We start from the raw sequence: 27408 nt of genomic DNA, 5'->3' as shown, positions 1-27408 counted from the left end.
ATGGTGTGGGCTTGGAGTTAGGGGTGAGATGGGGTGGACTTGGAGTGAGGGTGAGATGGGTGGACTTGGAGTGAGGGGTGTGATGGTGGGCTTGGAGTGAGGGTGAGATGGTGTGGACATGGAGTGAGGGTGAGATGGTGTGGGCTTGGAGTGAGGGTGAGATGGGGTGGACTTGGAGTGAGGGTGAGATGGTGGGGACTTGGGGTGAGTGGTGAGATGGGGTGGACTTGGGGTGAGGGGTGAGATGGGGTGGGCTTGGGTGAGGTGAGATGGGGTGGACTTAGAGTGAGGGTGAGAGGTGAGGGCGGACTTGGAGTGAGGGTGAGATGGGGTGGACTTGTGGTGAGGGTGAGATGGGGTGGAGCTTGGAGTGAGGGTGAGGGGGTGGACTCGGGGGTGAGGATGAGATGGGGTGGACTCGGAGTGAGGATGAGGTGGGTGGACATGGAGTGAGGACGAGAGATGGTGTGGGCTTGGAGTGACGGTGAGATGGTGTGGGACTCGGAGTGAGGGTGAGATGGGGTGGGCTTGGAGTGAGGGTGAGGTGGTTTGGGCTTGAAGTGAGGGTGAGATGGGGTGGGCTCGGAGTGAGGGTGAGATGGGGTGGGCTCGGAGTGAGAGTGAGGTGGGGTGGACTCGGAGTGAGGGTGAGGTGGTGTGGGCTTGGAGTGAGGGTGATATGGATGGCTTGGTGTGAGGGGTGAGGTGGTGTCGTCACCATCGTCAATGTCATCATCTTGGAAATACCATCATGTTGTCAATAGCCCCATGTTGTCAATATCATCGTGTTGTCACTTTCAGCGTACTGTCAATGCCATAGATTTGTCAGTATCAGGGTATTATCAAAACCACCGGGTTGTGTCATCAAAGGAATGATGTCACATTGTTATTTCAACACGAGTTCTTGTAACTGTGAATAATGTTTTAAATTATGAAATTGTTTTTATAAATAGTTTAATTAGTCTTTCCTACACAGTTGCACGTGTATATAAATATAACACTGTTACATAATGGAAGTAGATAGATCATTATTTATTAAAGTCTCACCTCATTTGGTACATTTTAATTGCATACAACATATTTATAAGCGCATAAATTACATAAAAAACCATGAGCCACTCCATTTGGAGTTATGAGAGACTATAAAAGCATAAAATATACATATATACACAATATACAAAAAATAAAGAAACATAGCTATTTGTATAAAATATTACTACGAATATCTAAAATGGTAACTATAAGCGAAAGGATTTGCAAGTCAAGTCCTCTGTTCTTCTGATAACAAAGTATTTAAAATTTCAATAAGTTCAATGACTTAGAATACTTGACAACGACAGAAACACCCGTATGCATATGTAAACGATGCCCTGTGGTCCCTCAAGCGATTTGCATTTAGACAATTGATCAAATGACTTATGTGAATATATTGTATTTTACCCTTTCTTTATCCAAATTTAACGGTGCATCGGTATTGTTTGTCATTACGAAACATTTATTTCTGTATAAAAATAATGTAAATATTTATATAAACGAAAAAGCTTAACAATACAGCTTAAAGGCGTACACCCATCTAACAAATGCAACGCAATAATGCTTTTGAATACATTAAATGGATGTGATACAGAGAGCTAAATTGTATACTATTGTCTTATCAAAAAGATGTCATTCATAATTCATTTTCTAAATAAAAGTTAAATTAACAAACGGCGCACGTGAATATATTACGAATACATAGTTTAAGTAGCCTTTATACGTATTCATCTTCTTTATAGTTTTGTGAAAGATCATAATGGAAATGTATGATATTAGAACTTCATGCATTAAAACATTAGTTGGCTTTCGTCCGGTTTATTGACTCAGAAACTCGTTTTAGTCGACACGCCCCCTGTCACACCCCCTTTTTAGGGTAAACGAGGGAGAATAATTATTACTAACAATTTACTTGATAAAAGAGAATAAACACATTTATAAACGATAGTTATTAATTATCATCTACTATATACTCCTACTTTTGTACTATAAAAAGTCCCAAAACGTTATTTATTCTACTATTCTGTCTTGTCGTAAATGTAAATGAGTTGAGGTGTTTTCTCGCAATAACTGCTCCCTAGCGGAAGTGCCTTCATCAAATGCCACATTTTCATCATGGCGGATGATGGTCGGTGTAGCAGATAAACCAGATAATATTTTACTGTTTGCCCGATTTGCTAGGTATACTGAACACCAAGCCTCAGCCGTTTTGTCGACGTCGCCACCCTCTACTGTGCATTATTGTTTTTACAGTTCAGGTAAGCCGGTTTCTTCTATGTTCAGAGAAAACATTCGCCGGATTTCGTGTCACGGTTTGTTTCAGCGAACCTTCGTAACCCGTGACCTAGACTTGAGTGTCACCATGCGAGTCTGTGTACACTGACAACACCCTACTGTGATAACATTGTGTATATACCCATGACACGCCACGGTCACGTTTTTCTAAAGGAATGTTTAGTGACGTTAACACAACGAAGAACGTTAAGCTATGTTTATTCTCCCAGCTGCTCCCCTCGTGTTACCATGAGGCTACCTATACCTACTACATATGGAGGATTGTAGTAATTTCCCACCGAGCATGCCGGTGGTCTAAACCAATGTTAGCAAGCCTGCTGTTTGTAACGGACTCGTATCCTGTAATTTCAAGGTTAATTTCTTATGAATTTATTTGCCTAAACCAATGATCTTCACGTCATCTGGTAGGTAAATTATTATTCATTTCATATCCACGTTTAAACCTTTACGAATCCGGGTCTCCACATCGAAACAATTGCTCATCTATGAAGAAGTAGACTCTTTTGCTCAGTTTAACAACTCCCATGGGTAACAAATGCTAACTAGTTTTTGCTGGTGGCTGTCCGGTAATTGTTTTTATTGTGTAGAACATTTATGATCGAGATGTTATGACAGCATATTTCATATTTATTGTGAGGCAATGGTAGACAGTAAAGAAATGTCATTTAGTGTAATAATGTCTTGTAAGTCTTTGAAATTCATGATAATCTGTAGGCCCAGGATTTCTAAATTGTGCTGTGTAACAATCCCCAATGGATAGTCCTCAGTTGTACTACTAGCATTTGAGGGCTGTAATTCTGAACCAGATTTCTATATTTCAGAACTGATAGAAAATGTAAAGATTTTTGTCTTGCTCAGGCAGGACTAGATGCAATAAGGATTGGTGAAATTAGGTTGTTATTAAAAAATAATACATTTATACTAGACTGAAAAGTCTGTTTCAGTCTGTATGTAACAGGGAACAATTGGGGACATGTCACCTTGTGTGTGTGTGTGTGTGTGTGACACATGTGACTTCCAATGTATGTGTAATACATGGAGTATTCTTGCAGAGAAGGAACATGATAGAAAATACCAACAAACATTAAACATGATAATGAATATAAATCCAATCTTTTGAGGACCAATGTCAATTAGAAAATGCTATTCAACATGTTCAATTCATAATATTTTCCATTGCATAAATCTAGAGGCAATGATGATGCTTACATCTAACTGTGAGAATAATAGGATTTGAGTTAAGTAATCTATTGCAATTGCTATATGTCTAACAATACCGGTGAATTTACACCAGTTGGGTTTTAACTGTATCCCCATCTTAGTGTGCTGATATCCTGCCCTTTCAGGTGCCAGGTTTTATTGATTCCTTGGTGTGTCTTGCAGTTGCCCAGCATAAACGACCATTTAGCATCAGAATTATTCTTAATCGTGGCCTGCTTCAAACAAGTCAAGAGCTGGTATTATTAAGCGGAAAAAATAACGGATTCTGATCTGTCATAATCATCCAATCTTTAAACATATTAACTTTGTCATGCTGTTTATTGCCCTGAGGTTAAGAATGGAAACCAAGTAAACTGTCAAGGTCTACTTGTCTGCAGTTTAATGGTTATTTCCCTTCAGATTTATAGCTTAGATGTTTTTCAGATTTGGAAATTGCAATTTCCTGGGGATATCATTCATGTGAGAATAGTTCCAGGCACCTATGCTGGTTATGAGAGACTTGGTGACCATGTTGATTCTGTTTCATACCCTGATGGCTTGGATTGTTGGCGGAATATTGATCACAAGTTCGTCTGGTCTATATTCAGTGTCTTACAGTTCATACCCATGAAGATCCAGCTTAGAATTGGTCTTCAGCAACCCATGCTTGTCATAAGAGGTGACTGACAGGATCGGTGGTCAGGCTCGCTGACTTGGTTGACACATGTCATCGTATCTCATTGTGTAGATCAATGAATCATGAATGATCATGATGTTGATCACTGGATTGTCTGGTCCAGACTTGATTATTTACAGACCGCTGTATTATAGCTGGGGTATTGCTGAGTGCAGCGTAAAACTAAACTCACTCACACAATCAATCAATCAGTTTATTGCATGAAAGCCAGAGGCCCATATACAAAATAAATATGTATGATATGTACAACATATACAACATGCGACACACACGTTACATTGAATCTCTTCTCAATATAAGCGCGTGATAAATAAATAGAGCTACCTTATATTGTAATAGGGATGCTTTACATGAAAGTATTGAATACAGTTTTGTAGCATTAATATTTGATAGTAGCCATTGTGGAAAATACAGTTGCCTTAAATCATTATATGCAGGACAAAGAAATAGAAAGTGTAATTCATTCTCTACAGTATTACAAAATGGACAGAACCTTTGTGATTTTATAATAGATGAATATCTTCCTTGATTGATATATAAATCATTTAGGCCAAGTCTCAGGCGTATGAAAACATTACACACTTACAGTTCGTAGTCATAAAGGTGGAATATTTCTCTATGCTAAAGGTGGATTATTTCTCTATGCTAAAGGTGGAATATTTCTCTATGCTAAAGGTGGAATATTTCTCTATGCTAAAGGTGGAATATTTCTCTATGCTAAAGGTGGAATATTTCTCTATGCTAAAGGTGGAATATTTCTCTATGCTAAAGGTGGAATATTTCTCTATGCTAAAGGTGGAATATTTCTCTGCTAAAGGTGGAATATTTCTCTATGCTAAAGGTGGAATATTTCTCTATGCTAAAGGTGGAATATTTCTCTATGCTAAAGGTGGAATATTTCTCTATGCTAAAGGTGGAATATTTCTCTATGCTAAAGGTGCTAAAATATTTCTCTATGCTAAAGGTGGAATATTTCTCTATGCTAAAGGTGGAATATTTCTCTGCTAAAGGTGGAATATTTCTCTATGCTAAAGGTGGAATATTTCTCTATGCTAAAGGTGGAATATTTCTCTATGCTAAAGGTGGAATATTTCTCTATGCTAAAGGTGGAATATTTCTCTATGCTAAAGGTGGAATATTTCTCTATGCTAAAGGTGGAATATTTCTCTATGCTGAGTTAAACAAAAGATAACACAAAGCAAAGTGTGTCCACTTCAGTTTTCTAAATCAAATTTCTTTTTTAGCTCTAAGAATGATTATCTCCATCAGCATTGTTTTCATTAATGAGGATGTATGTAAACTAACATTGATTTAAAAATCCCTTTAGATCTCAGTGTTAAAAGTATAGTGAATTCTTAATAACATGACGTCATTCGGTAGATTTTAAATACATTAAGTCATCCAGCAGCATGAAATATATGCTGCATATATTAATAAATAATGTTCCGGTAACCATGGTAACAACAATGTAATGTGGTTATATTTGATGTTTAATCAAGGTTAGTTCATGTAATGTAAGTAGTTGCAATCTGCTTGAATTGAGTATTCTGTGTTGTGTAATCTCAGATTGATTATTGGGGCGATGCTGGTGGGCGTGTTTGTATGCCAGCTGTACATACCTATGGTACGCCATGAGACATCAATTTGATCAGATTACTAAACTAATTGGTTCAGTACGAAAATCAGTAAAATAAATGATCTTATCTGATGTATATCGACTCACTTCTGCTTGAACAGACATTTATCAATTAATGATTAACATTGATCACTGCTTGAACAATAATTTATCAATTAATGATTAACATTGATCAGTGGACATCAGTCTGATCTTAAGCAGCATAATTCACTGGTGGATGTCAATTTAAATTATTTCCTAGCCTCACTGTGTCCAACAGTGACGGGACTTGGTTGACACATGTCATCGGTTCCCAATTGCGCAGATTGATGCTCATGCTGTTGATCACTGGATTGTCTGGTCCAGACTCGATTATTTAAAGACCGCCGCCATATAGCTGGAATATTGCTGAGTGCAGCGTAAAACTAAACTCACTCACTCACTCCAACAGTGACGGGCAGTGGGGTAACCTAGTGGTTAAAGTGTTCCCTCGTTACACCGATGACCTGGGTTTGATTCCCCACATACATACAATGTGAGCATTTCTGCTGTCCCTCACTGTGAAATTGCTGAAATATTGCTAAAAGCGGCGTAAAACCATACTCACTCCAACAGTGATGACAGGGATAAGTGTTTAAACTGGGAGCAAAGTAAGATGTTTAAATCTCCCTTGTTTTGTTGAAACATTTCATTCTCATGAAAAACATTGGGCACAAGTTATCACAATTTATCACAACTTAGAATGCCCTCTCCCATAGATTTTTTATGCATGCTTGTGTATGGTAAATACATGAAATGGCAGACAGAAAAGAAGAGAAATACAGAAATGTGTGTACTTGACCACTTATGGCCAGGACAAGATGGCCAAATACCCAGCACCCTCATTGCCTTCATTCATCGGTGTCAATAATGGCCTGTGGATGGAAATATGTTCATTTACATTATTAATTAGTGTTTGTTTGACGTAACAGTTGACATGGCCAACATTATGAATCTATTGACTGTGATCGATACTTGTAATACTGGGAAGAATGTCATGATTCTCCATTGTATCGTCCCATCACTATACGTTACCCTACATTTATCCCGTCCTGTTTCAAGAGAATATTTATAATAATAATAATAATAATTGGTTGTATAGCACCTAGTTTTGATCACAGATGCTCAACGGCGCTGCATACATCGTTAAAAACACAATAAGTGTGAAAAGAGTTCTATTCAGAAGCCATCTTGAAGTTTTTGAGCAAGTTCTTGAAAAGTAGGAGGCTTCACATTCAAGGACAGAGAAATATGATGCATCAGGTTTTACGTTCATCAATAAAGCAATAAAATGTACAAAGGTTCAGGTTCGGTGATAACGGAACCTAATACATCAGGCCTCATGTCCATCAATAAAGCAACTGGATAAGCTAGGCTTCAGCTTCACAATAAAAACAAGAAACAAATCTTCAAGGATGTCAGATTTATCAATTGTGAGGGTTCTTATGAGCCAGAGTCTTCAATAAGTAAAACAAAATACAGTGGGTTTCAGATTCTTCATTGTAAAATATTGTATATCAGGCTTTAGAAGATTGGATTTATTTGAGTGAAATAACTTTGGCATGAAAGTTAATGATGGCTAAATGGTAATAAAGGTAGGGGTATTGCTTGTCTGTTAGAATGGCTCATTGATGTTTTCCAGTCCATGTTTGCAATCACTGGTCTGACAAATAATAGAGCAGGTGGGGTAGTCCAGTGGTTAATGCGTTCGCTCACCATGCCGAAGATCTGGGTTTCATTCGCAACATGGGTACATTGTGTGAAGCCCATTTCTCGTGTCCCCCGCTGTGATATTGCTGGAATATTGCTAAAAGCGGTGTAAAAGCCAACTGACTCACTTCAAATAATAGACAGTAGTTATTTTATGACCCTGGCAACAGTGGAAACTACAGCTTGGCTGGAATACAGCAGGGTTTTACCTCGACTCATAAACATGGGGGTCCCGGGGACCCATTACTAGTTTTAAGTAGGGCTGCAACGAATACACTATGTGGCGAATATGATACGTATCATGAATATTGGGTAACGAACATGAATACAGTATTGATTGATGTACAATATGGAATGCCTATTTTGACAGTTTTGATTTGTCACTGCAAATAACCAGTGATCTCTTGACACTCAAATTTGGTATGCAATAGTTATAGTTGACAGTACCATGTGCGGCCTTGGCAAACTAACATGACTTGCGCTACTGCAAGGCTAGTACATATTCAATCCTTGCATATCCCACTTTCCAAAAGTACACAAGGATTCAAGTAAAACATGCTCCCTTAAAAAAATCGTAAATATTCGTTAATATTCGGTTCTGGTGACCACGAATAACGAATTGAATTCATGAAGGGCTACAGTTTGATTCACCTAATATATGCGAGTGAATCGTTACAGCCTTAGTTTTAAGAGTCCTTGATAACAATACGGGGGTCCTGTGAATGAACAATGTAGAGAAGTGTATGTCTTGATATTTTCTTTAGAGCCTGGAATGAATCCTTGATCATATGGACCGATGGATGACATGATGCTTGTAACCCAAAATACTAAATGTAAGTTTCTGAAAAATATGCACATAGGTGAAATTCGCTGTTAAATATGGTCAAAGTTTGCTTACAATTTGCACAGTTTTTGTCAAAATTTGACTGTTTAATTTTTTCATTTTATGTTTTCATTCATGTGAATCAATAACTTGAACAACTATAAATGACTAACAAATTTTGTTCAATTATCTGCATAAATAACACTTTTAGACACGTTTTTGTGTGACATGCAGAATTTCCCTGTCTTTGATCAGGCAGTCAGGCAAATGAGTGACCCTCTCTCACATAGTCACTTGTACACGTAATGGGGGACCGTCTCGCGTACACATTACAGGGCTCGATTTAGTGCTTTGTTACTTGCACTGATGCTAGCCAATATTACAAAATGCAACGTATTTATTAGTCTAACTTGCACCAGGTGCAAGTCAAGTTGTGAGTGGATAAACTACTGAATAAAACATCTAAATAATTCAATAGCATATTCCATTCATTACATATTACCATAAAAGCAGTATCACAATACGTAGGTTACGTTATGTATCACAATACGTAGGTTACGTTATGTATCACAATACGTAGGTTACGTTTATGTATCACAACGTGCATATTTATATTGAATCTTTACTATGAATATTTGAGAGCAGGTTCAAAAGGAAACGCCAGCCGTAGAAACCTGTTTGCAGCGTCTGTTTTAGTAGTGAATTTGGAAGGCTACACAACACATTTTCAATATTAAAATGGCCAAAATACTGGTGTATTTTTAAAATATTAGTAAATATATTTTAGGCATCTGTCGATACAGAAAAGTAATGCCACGTATCTCATTGTCCTTTGGAAACTCAAGGTGCACTGGTTGCACTAACGTATCATGTCCTCCGAGGTTTGCTTCCATTCCACCTGCTGGGGATGGAGATGATGATTGAATGAGTACACATGCACTTGGATCCCAAGCTTCCAATTCTAAATGAGATTACTGAGTGCCTGTAGACATTACCCAGACTAGACCTTAGGAGGGCAGGTTGGTTGGGAGACACAATGTATGGATTTCATGTACAATGATGTATGTGGACTTTTACAGTGACTCCAAGTTGTATAGTGCAGAAATATTCAGCGTGTACAGCTAGCTGATGATTCATCAGATGAAGATGGGGATCATCCTGTGTGATTACAGTTGCTTAAGCTGATGTGATAACATTTGATTGCTTTGATTAACCCTGTGTGATAACATTTGATTGTGTTTATTGTGACTGTGAGCTGATTGTTTTGATTAAACCTGTGTGATAACATTTGATTGTTTTGATTGACCCTGTGTAATAACATTTGATTGTGTTGATTAACCCTGTGTGATAACACTTGATTGTGTTGATTGACCCTGTGTGATCCGATTGTGTGATAACATTTGAATGTGTTAATTAACTCTTGTGTGATAACATTTGAATGTGTGATTAACCTTGTGTTGATAACATTTGAATGTGTGATTAACCCTGTGTGATAACATTTGAATGTGTTGATTAACCCTGTGTGATAACAGTTGATTGTGTTGATTGACCCTGTGTGATAACAGTTGATTGTGTTGATTAATCCTGTGTGATAACATCTGATTGTGTTGATTAATCTTGTGTGATAACATCTGATTGTGTTGATTAATCCTGTGTGATAACAGTTGATGTGTTGATTAATCCTGTGTGATAACATTTGATGTGTTGATTAATCCTGTGTGATAACAGTTGATTGTGTTGATTAATCCTGTGTGATAACAGTTTGTGTTGATTAATCCTGTGTGATAACATTTGTGTTGATTAATCCTGTGTGATAACAGTTTGTGTTGATTAATCCTGTGTGATAACAGTTTGTGTTGATTAATCCTTGTGTGATAACAGTTTGTGTTGATTAATCCTGTGTGATAACATTTGATTGTGTTGATTGACCTTTCCTGTGATAACAGTTTGTGTTGATTAATTGACCTGTGTGATAACATTTGATTGTGTTGATTAATCCTGTGTGATAACATCTGATTGTGTTGATTAACCCTGTGTGATAACATTTGATTGTGTTGATTAACCCTGTGTGATAACAGTTGATTGTGTTGATTAATCCTTGTGTGATAACATCTGATTGTGTTGATTAATCCTTGTGTGATAACATTTTGTGTTGATTAACCCTGTGTGATAACAACTGATTGTGTTGATTAATCCTTGTGTGATAACAGTTTGTGTTGATTAACCTTGTGTGATAACATCTGATGTGTTGATTAACCTTGTGTGATAACAGTTGATTGTGTTGATTAATCCCTTGTGATAACATCTGATTGTGTTGATTGACCTTGTGTGATAACATTTGATTGTGTTGATTAACCCTGTGTGATAACATCTGATTGTGTTGATTGACCTTGTGTGATAACATATGATTGTTGATTGACTCTGTGTGATAACATTTCATTGTGTTGATTGACCTTGTGTGATAACATTTGATTGTGTTGATTAACCCTGTGTGATAACATCTGATTGTGTTGATTGACCTTGTGTGATAACATATGATTGTGTTGATTGACCCTGTGTGATAACATCTGATTGTGTTGATTGACCTTGTGTGATAACATATGATTGTTGATTGACTCTGTGTGATAACATTTCATTGTGTTGATTGACCCTGTGTGATAACATCTGATTGTGTTGATTGACCTTGTGTGATAACATTTGATTGTGTTGATTAACCCTGTGTGATAACATCTGATTGTGTTGATTGACCTTGTGTGATAACATATGATTGTTGATTGACTCTGTGTGATAACATTTCATTGTGTGGATTGACCTTGTGTGATAACATTTGATTGTGTTGATTAACCCTGTGTGATAACATCTGATTGTGTTGATTGACCTTGTGTGATAACATATGATTGTGTTGATTGACCCTGTGTGATAACATCTGATTGTGTTGATTGACCTTGTAACGTGATAACATATGATTGTTGATTGACTCTGTGTGATAACATTTCATTGTGTTGATTGACCCTGTGTGGATAACATCTGATTGTGTTGATTGACCTTGTGTGATAACATATGATTGTGTTGATTGACCCTGTGTGATAACATCTGATTGTGTTGATTGACCTTGTGTGATAACATATGATTGTGTTGATTAACCCTGTGTGATAACATCTGATTGTGTTGATTGACCTTTGTGTGATAACATCTGATTGTGTTGATTAACCCTGTGATAACATTTGATTGTGTTGATTGACCTTGTGTGATAACATTTGATTGTGTTGATTGACCTTGTGTGATAACATTTGATTGTGTTGATTAACCCTGTGTGATAACATCTGATTGTGTTGATTAACCCTGTGTGATAACATTTGATTGTGTTGATTGACCTTGTGTGATAACATCTGATTGTGTTGATTAACCCTGTGTGATAACATTTGATTGTGTTGATTGACCTTGTGTGATAACATTTGATTGTGTTGATTAACCCTGTGTGATAACATTTGATTGTGTTGATTGACCTTGTGTGATAACATTTGATTATAGGTTGATTGACCTTGTGTGATAACATTTGATTGTGTTGATTAACCCTGTGTGATAACATCTGATTGTGTTGATTGACCTTGTGTGATAACATTTGATTGTGTTGATTAACCCTGTGTGATAACATTTGATTGTGTTGATTGACCTTGTGTGATAACATCTGATTGTGTTGATTGACCTTGTGTGATAACATTTGATTGTGTTGATTAACCCTGTGTGATAATAACATCTGATTGTGTTGATTGACCTTGTGTGATAACATCTGATTGTGTTGATTGACCTTGTGTGATAACATCTGATTGTGTTGATTGACCTTGTGTGATAACATTTGATTGTGTTGATTAACCCTGTGTGATAACATCTGATTGTGTTGATTGACCTTGTGTGATAACATTTGATTGTGTTGATTAACCCTGTGTGATAACATCTGATTGTGTTGATTGACCTTGTGTGATAACATATGATTGTTGATTGACTCTGTGTGATAACATTTCATTGTGTTGATTGACCTTGTGTGATAACATTTGATTGTGTTGATTAACCCTGTGTGATAACATCTGATTGTGTTGATTGACCTTGTGTGATAACATATGATTGTGTTGATTGACCCTGTGTGATAACATCTGATTGTGTTGATTGACCTTGTGTGATAACATATGATTGTTGATTGACTCTGTGTGATAACATTTCATTGTGTTGATTGACCCTGTGTGATAACATCTGATTGTGTTGATTGACCTTGTGTGATAACATTTGATTGTGTTGATTAACCCTGTGTGATAACATCTGATTGTGTTGATTGACCTTGTGTGATAACATATGATTGTTGATTGACTCTGTGTGATAACATTTCATTGTGTTGATTGACCTTGTGTGATAACATTTGATTGTGTTGATTAACCCTGTGTGATAACATCTGATTGTGTTGATTGACCTTGTGTGATAACATATGATTGTGTTGATTGACCCTGTGTGATAACATCTGATTGTGTTGATTGACCTTGTGCGATAACATATGATTGTTGATTGACTCTGTGTGATAACATTTCATTGTGTTGATTGACCCTGTGTGATAACATCTGATTGTGTTGATTGACCTTTGTGTGATAACATATGATTGTGTTGATTGACCCTGTGTGATAACATCTGATTGTGTTGATTGACCTTGTGTGATAACATATGATTGTTGATTGACTCTGTGTGATAACATTTCATTGTGTTGATTGACCTTGTGTGATAACATTTGATTGTGTTGATTAACCCTGTGTGATAACATCTGATTGTGTTGATTGACCTTGTGTGATAACATATGATTGTGTTGATTAACCCTGTGTGATAACATTTGATTGTGTTGATTAACCCTGTGTGATAACATCTGATTGTGTTGATTGACCTTGTGTGATAACATATGATTGTGTTGATTGACCCTGTGTGATAACATCTGATTGTGTTGATTGACCTTGTGTGATAACATTTGATTGTTGATTGACTCTGTGTGATAACATTTGATTGTGTTGATTAACCCTGTGTGATAACATCTGATTGTGTTGATTGACCTTGTGTGATAACATCTGATTGTGTTGATTGACCTTGTGTGATAACATATGATTGTGTTGATTGACCTTGTGTGATAACATTTGATTGCGTTGATTAACCCTGTGTGATAACATCTGATTGTGTTGATTAACCCTATGTGATAACATCTGATTGTGTTGATTGACCTTGTGTGATAACATATGATTGTGTTGATTGACCCTGTGTGATAACATCTGATTGTGTTGATTGACCTTGTGTGATAACATATGATTGTTGATTGACTCTGTGTGATAACATTTCATTGTGTTGATTGACCTTAGTGTGATAACATTTGATTGTGTTGATTAACCCTGTGTGATAACATCTGATTGTGTTGATTGACCTTGTAGTGATAACATATGATTGTGTTGATTAACCCTGTGTGATAACATTTGATTGTGTTGATTAACCCTGTGTGATAACATCTGATTGTGTTGATTGACCTTGTGTGATAACATATGATTGTGTTGATTGACCCTGTGTGATAACATCTGATTGTGTTGATTGACCTTGTGTGATAACATTTGATTGTTGATTGACTCTGTGTGATAACATTTGATTGTGTTGATTAACCCTGTGTGATAACATCTGATTGTGTTGATTGACCTTGTGTGATAACATCTGATTGTGTTGATTGACCTTGTGTGATAACATATGATTGTGTTGATTAACCCTGTGTGATAACATTTGATTGTGTTGATTAACCCTGTGTGATAACATCTGATTGTGTTGATTGACCTTGTGTGATAACATATGATTGTTGATTGACCCTGTGTGATAACATCTGATTGTGTTGATTGACCCTGTGTGATAACATTTGATTGTGTTGATTAACCCTGTGTGATAACATTTGAATGTGTTGATTGACCTTGTGTGATAACATTTGAATGTGTTAATTAACCTTGTGTGATAACATTTGAATGTGTTGATTAACCTTGTGTGATAACATTTGAATGTGTTGATTAACCTTGTGTGATAACATTTGAATGTGTTAATTAACCTTGTGTGATAACATTTGAATGTGTTGATTAACCTTGTGTGATAACATTTGAATGTGTTGATTAACCCTGTGTGATAACATTCGATTGTGTTGATTAACCTTGTGTGATAACATTTGAATGTGTTGATTAACCCTGTGTGATAACATTTGAATGTGTTGATTAACCTTGTGTGATAACATTTGAATGTGTTGATTAACCTTGTGTGATAACATTTGAATGTGTTGATTAACCCTGTGTGATAACATTTGATTAACCCTGTGTGACAACAGTTGTTTGTTTTGATTACCCTCTATGATAACATTTGATTCTTTTGATTGAACCTGTGTGATAACACTTTATTGCATTGATTAACCGTGTGACAACAGTTGATTGTTTTGATTGGCCCGATGTGATCCGATTGTGTCGATTATCCCTGTGTGAACTGATTGTGTTGACTCTTTATGAGATCTCTTGATTGTGAGTAGATTGACAACAGTTGACTGTATTGGTTTACGCTGTGTGACAACAGCTGATAAACTCTTTGTGACTTGTTTTGATTAACCCTTTCTAATAACAGTTGATTGTGTTAATTGATCCTGTGTGATAACAGTTTGTGTTGATTAATCTTGTGTGATAGTGTGTGTGCTCCTGTGTGAACAGTTTGTGTTGATTAATCATGTTTTGATAAACTGTGTGTTCATTTATCCTGTGTGATAACAGTTTGTGTTGGATTAATCCTGTGTGATAACAGTTTGTGTTGATTAATCCTGTGTGATAACAATTTGTGTTGATTATTCCTGTGTGATAACAATTGTGTGATTTTTTGATTTGATCCTCCTGTGATAACAGTTTGTGTTGATTAATCCTGTGTGATAACAATTTGTGTTGATTAATCCTGTGTGATGACAGTTTGTGTTGAATATTCCTGTGTGATAACATTGTGTTGATTAATCCTGTGTGATAACAGTTGTGTTGATTAATCCTGTGTGATAACAGTTGTGTTGATTAATCCTGTGTGATAACAGTTTGTGTTGATTAATCCTGTGTGATAACAGTTTGTGTTGATTAATCCTTGTGATAACAGTTTGTGTTGATTGATGGTACTTCTTGTTACCCTGCCTGGTGATCAACATTAACATGATACAACAAGAACTGGTCAGCAAGCGGTCAGTATACTGTGTTTATGCCCGGTATATCAGTGGACTGTCACCATAAACCCATTGTTGGCTGTGGGCTAGCCTAGTGGTTAAAGCGTTCGCTTGTCACACTGAAGACATGGGTTCAGGGGTATGATGTATGAAGCACATTTATGGTTCCATGCCATAAAATTGATGGAATTTTGCTTCCACTCACTATATAAACCCCTTGTAAGTTCGGACAAGAGCACACTCGCATATGTTACTGTAAGTCTGTGAAATAATTTAAGTCTCCATTAAAGGCCATTTCAATTATGCATTATTGTTTCGAGCATTTCATCCTCTGAACATATCTCTGTCAAAAACCGTGTTGTCTGGAGCTCCAGACAGCTCAATTGACCTTCGGACTGAGAATATTTTACTGCTCCATTTAGATTGATTTTGTGGGTATTGTTGAAACAAAAGCATTAAAAATTCAATGTTTCTCCTCGCTAGCAGAGTGTCTCAGAATATTCCTCGCAGACAAACACATGCTTCAGGATCACTTCTTGAAGAGAGTTTTCTCCCAATTTCACCATCTTGCAGTGTAATGGTAATGAATGGCCCAGAATGGCCATTATTTGATTGGTCAGTGAAAAGCCGTCCAGAGCCGTCGATATCGCCTTGCATAGTTTGTTCAACCCGGCTTTTGTAAACATCAATAAAACGTGGATCCCTTTCTCAAATAGTTGGCAATGCATTTACATATGAAAGCCATGGATGTCTTCCTACCAGAGTTGATGGTATTACAGCTTGATTGCAAGCCCCTCTTGAGACGCACACCCTATGCAGGTTTTGTTGTAATAATGATGAGGAGATAGCCCCTGTGATGTAATGGAATAGATGTGTTCAAAGGTACCCTTATGCTTTCAGTATAATGATACAGTTACAACCAGACATGAATAGGGGTCGTCTCAAATGCAAATAGGGTAATTTACTCGCATGAGTGAGTGAGATCAAATTTACCATTTCTTTGGCATTATGCTCTTTGGAGATTGGTATTTTGTGTTTTATGTGTCAGATGTGAATAATACATTCATCGTGCTTAGTCTTGCATGATTTCGATAATGACCTGTGTCATTCATATTTTCGACCCATGAAAATCCCATTTAGGATGGGTCTTCAGCAACCTATGCTTATTGTAACTAGTGGTGGTCTGATTAATTGAAATAATCGAAGATTGGTCGCAGTGACTAAACGACCAAGCAATCGATCATGTTTTCTCATAATCGAACACAAACAATTCTGGAACACTTGTTTTCATAAACAATATTTTTCACAAGGTTGGTTTTGTCAGTTACATTTCCTGAGCACTACAAGCTCGTTTCAAGTCATGATTGAATTTATCTTAAAGACTCCAAGAAATTTATTTTCCTGACATACTAGTCATCCTTTAAACAGAGGCCCAGATAAGCTGCGTATCCGGGTAAAAATACACATAGAAAATTTCCAATTACATTGAAAAATAATTGTTATGCATTACCAATTACAGCATTTAAAATGTTAGATACACAAAAGTTTAAAACAAATCGTCTGAATATATTTATAAAAATAAAACTTAGCGTATTGAAAAAGACATCGATTGCTATCAAGTTGTACTGTTAGTATGGGACTAGTGTTGTACTGTCAGTATAGGATGAGTGATTTTTATGAAATCATTTCCATTATATTTAAGTTGGTTTTGATTAGGTATGATATAAGGCAGGACATACCTGCTTAGTAAACTTACTCAATGACATAATACTTAGGTGAGTAAAATGACTGAAATACGCATATTTTGAAAGCAGTGGAGTAGCGGAAAATGAAATACCCACTCAACATTCATAATACCCACTCCAAAAATTACAGTGGGTACAGTACCCACATGAGCTAAATCTTATCTGGAGCTCTGTTTAAAGATGTGAAATTTTGCCAAAACACCCCAAAAGAACTACATGTTTTTTCTTTATTTTTATGTGCATTAACAAATTTCATTAATGATGCTAACCAATTTTTTTCGATGATTGATCGGTTGTAATAAACCAATCATCAATTATGAGATTTTAACCAAGTCCCAACACTAATTGTAACCGGTGACTTATGTGATCGGTGGTCAGGCCTGCTGCTGACACATGTCATCTTAACCCAATTGCATGCTGCCGATCACTGGATTGTCTGGTCCAAACTCAAATATTAACAGAAAGCCACCATATAGCTGGAATACTGCTGAGTGTGGTGACAAATTATATATATTTTAAATTTTTATGTTGCAAGAGATATATTGCAATGTTTGCACACAAACATGGAGGTTACCATGGTTACAAGAGGGATCATGTTTACCATGTTAAATTAAAGTCATTCTGTTGATCCGAAAATGAAATGAAATTAACCTGAGGATTCGCAGCTGTTTAAAAAGTAGCCAACAATTTAAATGTATAGTGCAAAAAGTTTCTTTGGCAGGTTAATGCCTGGCCCGCACTTCACTGAATGTACAGTCAGACCGTTCTATCAACACGATCAGGATGAAGGGGTAGTCCAATGGTTAAAGTGTTCAATTGTCATGCTGAAGACCTGGGTTGATTCTCCACATGGGTACCGCCAAAGAATTTTCATATTGCAATATACAGTCATCCCTACGCAATAGCGGCTCTTAGCGATACAGCTGGATTCGGTTAAACCGGCGGGGTAATCCGTGGCTCCCATAAAAGTTGCCCAGTGATCACACATATTCCGCGTGATCGAAAATAGCACATCAACAAATCCGCTGTTGAGCTCTGGTTAATCAAGTAGTCAACTAGTGAAATTCAGTCGCGGATTGCAATTAACAGTGTTTATCGTATATATCCATGGTTTTCAGATGCTTAAAACATGCAGGGTCTTTTCAATAATAATTGATGAACAGCGAAACATCGTAATAACTTTATCATAAAGACATGTCGATTATCAGCCGAGTAATTGCCTAGCGTTTGCTATGATGCAACACACGGCGTAATTGGCGCTGGAATACACCGCCATCCGAGAATGTATGATGTCAGAAAACACATTTTATTTGATTAAATTCAATCCTATTTTCATTCATTAAAACTGTTAACAATAACAAAGGAGAAACCGTGAGTGAAATGGCATTACCTCATTCCATACAACACCCGCTTACCACATTAGCATTCGGTGAGGGTCCGTTTTTCAAGCCTACAGCGATAGCACCAATTTCACATTTTTCTCAGCAATCACGAACAGATTACAGCCTTGTCATCCATTGACCCCAAAACCAGCGTTATTGACTCGTTGAAGTCATATTTGACAATTAATTGCCAACATTTTGTTTTACAATCAAAGTGGCGCGTGCAGCGGAAGTCAGCGGTGACTTGTCAAACTGTCTCCCTACGTAAAATGTATCCAGCCAGGTAACCCAAAGTGCTTAGCAATGCTTATTATTATGTTAAATATGTTAAATCGAACACATGCATTATACTTATACGATGTAATATATAAGATCTCTGTTAGAGTAACTGCTTGACATATCAATTATTCTGATAATGGAATAGAAATTCCTGGATGTTATATTTTCGGATCGTTTTTAAATGAATCACCGGTACATTGGACCAAAACATCGATGTGTGCCCAGCTGATTGCTATTTCCGGCTTAGTTGAATAACAGGTAGCATGACAGGAACAACAATTGAATTATCATGTCTTGTGGTGTTTGATTGCAAGTTTCATGTACATACATCTATTTTTTATTTACAAACTTGTTACTTTTTTCACTTCCAACAATACGATATAGTTTTGACTGGACACAATAAACGAAATAGCAGTTTTGTTATGTCCATGGAAAATACGATTTTACTTGGCCTTTGTTCCGCGTTATGTAATCGTTACTTATAGCGAATTGTCTAATGTACTAACGCGGGGGTCATCCATGGACCCCAAGACCAGCGATTATGGCGAAGATATGCCTGTATTGCGATCACGAAAGCATTTATTGTAAGAAGTATTTTTAACAAAAAACTACGTATAGTCGTGTTAATGCTTGATTAATAATGCATGAACACAACAAAATCCACTATGCTTGATTAAGCTTTAATAAAACTTTTAATCATGACAAAATAATAATGTAAATAATATTTAGCACAAATGAACAAGGAAATATCCGAAGATTTCCGTGTTCTGAAGTTTTCGAATGCAAGTCAAAATACCGTTTTTAATCAATGCGTGACGCATAATGCGGTATTGTTTTCATGTCTGAACCGGTAAATACCGGTAAACCGGTTATATTGCGCATCCCTAGTACCATGTGTGAAGCCCATTGCTGGTGTCAACCGCCGTGATATTTGGAATATTGCTAAAAGTGGCAGATGTTGTCAGCAATGAGGCAAAAAGCGTTTCATTTGATGGATATTCATGTTCATTGTGTGCTACCATCTGTTACCGTGTTTGCCATATGTTATATAATTTAAATATAAAATAATAAGTTATGAGTTTTATTCAGCTTAATGTATTTCAGTTAGATCATGATGAACCAACATTAGCATTGGGCTAAAGTTGGGCTTCTGCTTGTGCTTGAGGAATGGGATCACGTGATCAGACTCTCTGATTCTGCCAATGTAGTTACTCATAGCCCAGTTTGTTTAGATCCTCGGGTATTGTGGGTTCAAAAAGGTCCCCAGTCACGAGATGAATCCTCGGGTGGTGCTGTGTTATCCTTCCTTTATCGGGATGCAGATAATTTTTCAACATCAGGAGCATTACTCCTTTATTTGTTCAATATAGGAGTCCTGGAAAAACCTTATGTGTACATTTAGAGTACTGAATGGAAATTAATGGACTATCAGTAATCTTGTGTTTCGTTTTCATATATGCACCACAATATTGCTACTCTTGTGTAAACAGGTCAATAAACAATAAAACAATACTTTTTTCAGATAAATACGCCTGTAAATGATTCTAAGACCGTACAGCATTGCTGTGGTGCGTATCTCGTTTTTTCTGAATTAATTCCTACCGTATTGTGCATATTTTTATCCGTATACCGATACGATAGCCCCTTATCTGGAGCCCTCCTTGATGGTGTAGATCTTTGTTCCTAATATCAATCACTGGATTGTTTGGTCCAGACTACATTATTTACAGGTTGCTGTCAGACAGCTTGAATACTATTGAGTGGGGCATTATACAATGACCATGTGATACGAAAAGACGTCAAAAGATGAACATGAATTGTTGCCTTGCTTGGCACTTGACAATAAAGGGAGATAACGAGGGCAGATCAGCTTGGAGGTTTTATGCTGTGTCTGAATGGGGGATAGTATCTCAGTGGGATTTAGTGGGACTGGTTTAATCACCAGGAAAAACCCTCACTCACTCATGAACGACATGAAAGATTGAAATTTTACCTCACCTGGCCTAAATCTTTTCATCATTTAATTCAAAATTAATTTCTACTCGACAGCTTTGGCTATTTCGTTTTGCCAGTTGTGACATGCTCCCTTCCTGTCTGTATCGATTTGTCATAAAATTTTGTTGCTGTGCATTTTTCTTGTGTAACTGAAAAACCAACTGAAAATAGTATAAATCTCGTCCAGTGATCATGCAGAGCCTAACCATGTATTTATGAACTTTCCAGCGCCCTTTTTGTGGCTTATTGATCTGTTTGTGTGGTTTATTAGATTAGAATTCCTCAAGTGACACACAGATACGGAACATTGCATAAAAAATCACGATTGGAAATGTTAAACTATTTTTTGTGTTTGAGATGGCCCATGTTCAGATATTGATCTGTAGCGTGTATGAATCTTTGTGTTGTACTGTGACTGTGGTGCCTTGTACATGGGAGGAAGTGCTTCCTTTACAAGGGGGAGGATCACGTATGTGCATGAGGATAGTACACAGGAGATGGCAGTCCTGAGAGGATAGAACACGTGCAAGGGTAGTACACAGGAGAGGATAGTACACAGGAGGGAATAGTACACAGGAGAGGATAGTACACAGGAGAGGATAGTACACAGGAGGGAATAGTACACAGGAGATGGCAGTCCTATGAGGATAGAACACGTGCATGGGTAGTACACAGGAGAGGATAGTACTTGGGAGAGGATAGAACTCAAGATAGTACACAGGAGAAGGCAGCCATAAGAGGATAGAACACGGCAAGGGTAGTACACAGGAGAGGATAGTACACAGGAGAGGACAGTACACAGGAGAGGATAGTACACAGGAGATGGCAGTCCTATGAGGATAGAACACGTGCAAGGGTAGTACACAGGAGAGGATAGTACTTGGGAGAGGATAGAACTCAAGATAGTACACAGGAGAAGGCAGCCATAAGAGGATAGAACATGTGCAAGGGTAGTACACAGGAGAGGATAGTACACAAGATAGTACACAGGAGAAGGCAGTCATAAGAGGATAGAACACAAAATAGTACACCTAAAATAGTACCCAGGATAGAACACACGACTGACACTGGAGAGGATAGTACACAGATGATAGTACCCAACAAGATGGAGGTATGTGCATGTTTCACATCCTGTCATTTGCGGACGTGAATGTCTTCATTGGTTTTCTCTATTTTCATTCTTGGTAATATGAGATACACTTCAGTGATTTATTTATGAGAAGAGTCTGTGTTAGAAGTTAACTATAAGGTGTCTGTTGGTATATAATATTTGCTGCTACAGTATTTGAATTTTGGAGCCCTCTCTCAATTTTCAACTTATGCTCAGTCATTCATCCAACAACCAAATACCCAGTTACCCGCTCACTCATGGCTTGGGAGGTCACTCACTCACTCACTCAATAACTCACTCACTCACGAACTCACAAACTAACTCACGAACGACCAGGGGCCAAGGTGAGGTGAGGTGAAATTGGGTTTAACGCTGTTTGAGAATATTTCGCTCATATGACGACGTGCATGCGTGTGTATGTGTATGTGCGGCTGCTTGTACTAGCCCAGACTGAAGCTGGTTTTATAGTGCTAGCCCACTGAGATACCATGCCACAGTGAAGCATGAATACCCCACTCAGACACATTATACTGACTCCGAGCCGACCAGTCCTTGTTGTACCCATTAATGCCGAGCGCCAGGCAGGGACCAACAAGTACCATATTTTAACGTCTTTTTGGTATGAAGCGGTTGGGGATCGAACCCGCGACCTAATCCGCTCTCTGGGCAGCCGCTCTAACCACTACACCACGGAGGCGGCCGGGGGTTAGGGTGCATAACCACATTTTAACATTGGCTGATGTTATGAAGTGGACCCGATGGCTTAACACTCTCTTCCCCCTAATTAGGTCTTTGATATTGGCATGGTGGCAAGATGTCATCCTTCATTCTGCAGGCTGGATGATTTGGTTCATCCAAGCCCATCCATCATCGAGATGGATGAATTACGTTTGTGTATTTTGACATCTGATGGTTGATCACATCCGCTGTTTAAACCTTGTCAAGATGGGATTTAGTTGGTTGGGTTGTAGGTTAACACAGCAATCACCAATATTCTAGCTATATGGTGGTGGTCTGTAAATAATCGAGTCTGGACCAGACAATCCAGTGATCAATACAATGAACATTAATCTACACAATTGGGTGAGTCAACCAAGTCAGGAGTCTGACCACACGATTGCCTCTTACACGACAAGAATGGGTTACAGAAGACCAATTCTAACCCGATCTTCACGGGTACCACACAGTGGTAATGCGTTAGGTACCTAGGTGCATATGCTGGATATATCAACTACATTTGTTGAGGCAGTTGCTTGACAATCCACATTAGAATCTATGTCTAAACGTCAAGCTCTATATAGAATAAAGAAGTTGTATATCATAACAACGACATTAGAATCTATGTCAAACGTCGCCTATATAGAATAAAGAAGTTGTATATCATAACAACGACATTAGAATCTATGTCGAAACGTCACCTATATAGAATAAAGAAGTTGTATATCATAACAACGTCGAAACGTCACTTCTATATAGAATAAAGAAGTTGTATATCATAACAACGACATTAGAATCTATGTCGAAACGTAGCCTATATAGAATAAAGAAGTTGTATATCATAACAACGACATTAGAATCTATGTCTAAACGCCACCTATATAGAATAAAGAAGTTGTATATCATAACAACGACATTAGAATCTATGTCCTAAACGTCACCTATATAGAATAAAGAAGTTGTATATCATAACGACATTAGAATCTATGTCGAAACGCCACCTATATAGAATAAAGAAGTTGTATATCATAACAACGACATTAGAATCTATGTCTAAACGTCACCTATATAGAATAAAGAAGTTGTATATCATAACGACATTAGAATCTATGTCTAAACGCGTCACCTATATAGAATAAAGAAGTTGTATATCATAACAACGACATTAGAATCTATGTCGAAGCGCCACCTATATAGAATAAGGATGTTGTATATCCATATAAATAGTCCTTATTCTTGAAACTGACTAGTGAACTTGGTTTACATCAAATAAACAGAAGTAGCTGTCAGATCTTGTAACTCGCTCTGTGTTTTCTCAAACCTCTACTGCTTCACTATGAATATACAGACCAGTTTTAGACTAAACGACAAAAAAGAGAAGATGATTTGTAATAAACATGCATATTCTTAATGATTGATATTACAATTGCCAAGTAAAAATATTCCGTTGAATGTTGAAAATTGGCAAGTGTCAACCAAGTCAGCGAGCCTGGCTACCGATTCCGTTAGTCGCCTCTTACGACAAGTATGGGTTATTGAAGATCAATATTGTAACCCGGATCTCCATGGGTCAGATGGGAATTGTGATGTAGTAAGAGCTTGGCACACTTGTATTAGGTATCCTAATTAGCTGGGTATCGTGTTGCAGTGTAATACTTTTTGTTTTGGCCTAAATGGAGTTTTTTCAACCTAATCAATAGCAACAGCTTGTCGTTAAGCCAGATGCAATTCAACTTTGCTGCAGTTATAAAAATAAGATAGTTCCTCAAGCAGCCTTAAAGATGTTTTCGTTGAGCACAGACTGTGATATGAAGACTCTCACACAACAGGCTTGTAATCAATATTGACTGGAACACTAGGCATGAGAGACTACAAACAATCCTCTTTAACTGTCAGAATTGAAATTAGCATTGATCTCGGACACAGGTTGTATTCAGAAAGCTGGCAGATAGTTGATTTCCATAAGCATCTAGGTCTCTAGGTCTGACTTTCAAATTCAAGTAAAAACTGAATAATAATCAGGACCACACAGTGAGTGAGTGAGTGAGTGAGTGAGTGTGATTTTACCGGACTTTTAGCAAAATTACAGCAATAGGACACCAGAAATTGGCTTCACACATTGTACCCAAAGGGGGAATCGAACCTGGCTTTTCATTGTGACAAGCTAATGCTTTAACCACTGGGCTACCCCACCACCGGCTACCCCACCGCCGGCTAGCCAACCAAAACACTTGTATTTGTTTTGCAACGAACCATGTTCTGACATCTTCTGGTATGAAAAGAACTGGGTTTAAGCCACATGCACGTTGCTCTGTTCACGCAGCAGAAAATGGGTACCCGGTGGGATAAGTCATGTGACTATTAACCTACTAGCGCCTCCCAGGTAGCTAGGGGTAATAATGTCTATTATGTTGTATAAACTTAGAGCATGTCCTTGTGCCGTGGAGTTCATATAAGTATATATGTGGCAGGGCTCAATTTAGGAGATGTTAACCCACTTGCACCAGGTGCAACCTAAGATAAAAACCTAGTTGCACCAGTCAAATTCCAGTTGCACTGCTTTTAATGCAATATGTAATATCAGAAATATGCTATTGAATTATTTAGATGTTTTATTCAGAAGTTTACCCACTCAAAAATTGACTTGCACCTAGTGCAAGTTAGACAAATAACTAGGGTGCACTTTGTAATATTGGGTTGCACCAGTGCAAGTAACAAAGCACTAAATCGATCCCTGTGTGGCCATATTATTGTATAATTGATCCTATCTCGATGATGATAGGAAGCCTCACCCACCCTCATCAAAGATTTGGTTAATTACAGGTACATGAATGGTGTACATGTTGATTACGAACCCAGTCTTAGTTTTTTGACATGTCAATTAAGAAACAATGTGACATTCCTCTAAAAGAATATGGTCTGTTGCCTTTATTTTCCTTTTTGTCTGCATCCAATTATGGCTTCAGTTCTTACAAAATGTCAACAGTCAGTTGTGAAAAGTTAAAAAGTGCCGGAGAATCTCCCGGTGTCTTTTTCAAATGTATTGACACGAGTTGATACAAATTTGAAACTTGCCGAATGTACTTAACAGTTACCCAACATCATTCTCCCAACTTTGGAAAACGTGTCTGAATCCAGCATCCGAATCAGACATCAATTCTTTGGGAGAGAAATCTGTAGTGTGACACAGCTCGATTTAAGAGATGTTAACCTACTTGCACCAGGTGCAACCTAAGATAAAAACCTAGTTGCGCCAGCCAAATTCCAGTTGTACTGCTTTTATTGCAATATGCAGTGAAAGAAATATGCTGTTGAATTATTTAGATGTTTTATTCAGAAGTTTACCCACTCAAAACTTGACATGCACCTGGTGCAAGTTAGACTTATAACTAGGTTGCACTTTGTAATATTGGGCTGCACCAGTGCAAGTAACAAAGCACTAAATCGAGCCCTGACATGTAATCATCTGTATGCGTGCCTGTGGCATGTTCGGAAAGACATATCTCTCCTTGTATATTCAGCATGTGGAGAAGACAAGAATGGTGGCTTGTGTTGCATGCATGTATACAGTGTATGAAATAAGCCCAAACCCAGCCAGACATCAGGGTATGTGGATGTAACCATGGAATTTGCTTAGATGTATGGAACATCTAAAATATTTAACAGACCATCAGGCTGGCTAGCTGTAAATTTAGACTGTTTAAGGGCCTTATTTCGTACACTGATGTATGATAAATTCTGTATAATTATTTCCTTCCTGGCCGTCTTCAGGGACCAATCAATCACCTCATCTCCATTCATGTCATGCAGTGTCATGTGATGTCATGTGATGATAGACACGTGGTTCTGCTGGGACCGGTAAAAACCTTCCACTTGATTGATGTGTACAGAAATGTTTGTCTTAACATATGGCCATTCTATCCTGACAGTCCTGCGGGGATAATATACATAAAAATATGCAAAATTTGTACAGCACCCAATATGGTTTTAGACCCATGAAGATTCGGGTTAGAATTGAATTTCAGTAACCTATGCTTGTCGTAAGAGATGACTAACGGGATCGAGTGGTCAGGCACGCTGACTGAAGTTAGTTGACACATGGCATCATATCCCAACTGTGTAGATAGATGCTCATGCTGTTGATCACTAGATTGCCTGGGCCAGACTTGATTATTTTCGGACTGCCGCCATATAGCTGGAAATTGGAATATTCCTGAGTGGGGTATAAAACTAGACTCACTCATTCACTGTGATTTAGGTAGAAACAACCACTCTAAATACTGGCCTGTGTTTTGAAAAAAGTGTCACTGGTGCCCGTGTTAGGTAGATCTTATGTCAGGCTCATAGTTTGATGTTTGTATGGATCCTTATGGAAGTAAATTTACGTGTCAATATGTTCGTCACGGCAGACTGCAGTTATTTAATGTATGCTTGGTTTGTTTTTCACTCTGATGACTCACCAAAGAGGTGAAAGTCTGAGATGGACTTCACTTCAGGTTTTCCTTCAACACTTAGGTAACTCGCATGCTGTGACAT

The 27408-nt window shown here is 37.6% G+C and overlaps 2 protein-coding genes across 2 annotated transcripts in view; one reads left to right on the top strand and one right to left on the bottom strand.

Annotated features, from left to right (window-relative positions):
- Positions 1–17: 17 nt before the first annotated feature.
- LOC124259214 (leucine-rich repeat extensin-like protein 3) lies at positions 18–27408 on the bottom strand. Its single transcript, XM_046693320.1, has 2 exons — positions 27333–27408; positions 18–736 (listed from the first exon to the last, which is right to left on the bottom strand). The coding sequence occupies exons 1-2, from the start codon at positions 27406–27408 to the stop codon at positions 18–20; spliced, it is 795 nt and encodes a 264-aa protein (XP_046549276.1).
- Positions 2146–27408, top strand: part of LOC124259229 (alpha-1,3-mannosyl-glycoprotein 2-beta-N-acetylglucosaminyltransferase-like) — a 67659-nt gene continuing 42396 nt past the window's right edge. The window contains 1 exon segment of the mRNA XM_046693341.1: positions 2146–2291. The gene's annotated coding sequence lies outside the window, so the exon portion shown is untranslated.

This window comes from Haliotis rubra, unplaced genomic scaffold (genome assembly GCF_003918875.1).
Source record: "Haliotis rubra isolate DU_JTF1 unplaced genomic scaffold, ASM391887v1 Scf714, whole genome shotgun sequence".
Taxonomy (NCBI): domain Eukaryota; kingdom Metazoa; phylum Mollusca; class Gastropoda; order Lepetellida; family Haliotidae; genus Haliotis; species Haliotis rubra.
The sequence above is the reverse complement of the archived record's forward strand: the minus strand, read 5'-3'. Positions and strand labels throughout refer to the sequence as shown.

Excerpts from the sequence above, each read along its gene's own strand:
- LOC124259214 (XM_046693320.1), bottom strand. The coding sequence starts at position 27,408 with ATGTCACAGCATGCGAGTTACCTAAGTGTTGAAGGAAAACCTGAAGTG. Across the intron at positions 737-27,332 it reads CTCAGACTTTCACCTCTTTG|ATGATGACATTGACGATGGT; the intron begins GTGAGTCATCAG and ends GGTATTTCCAAG.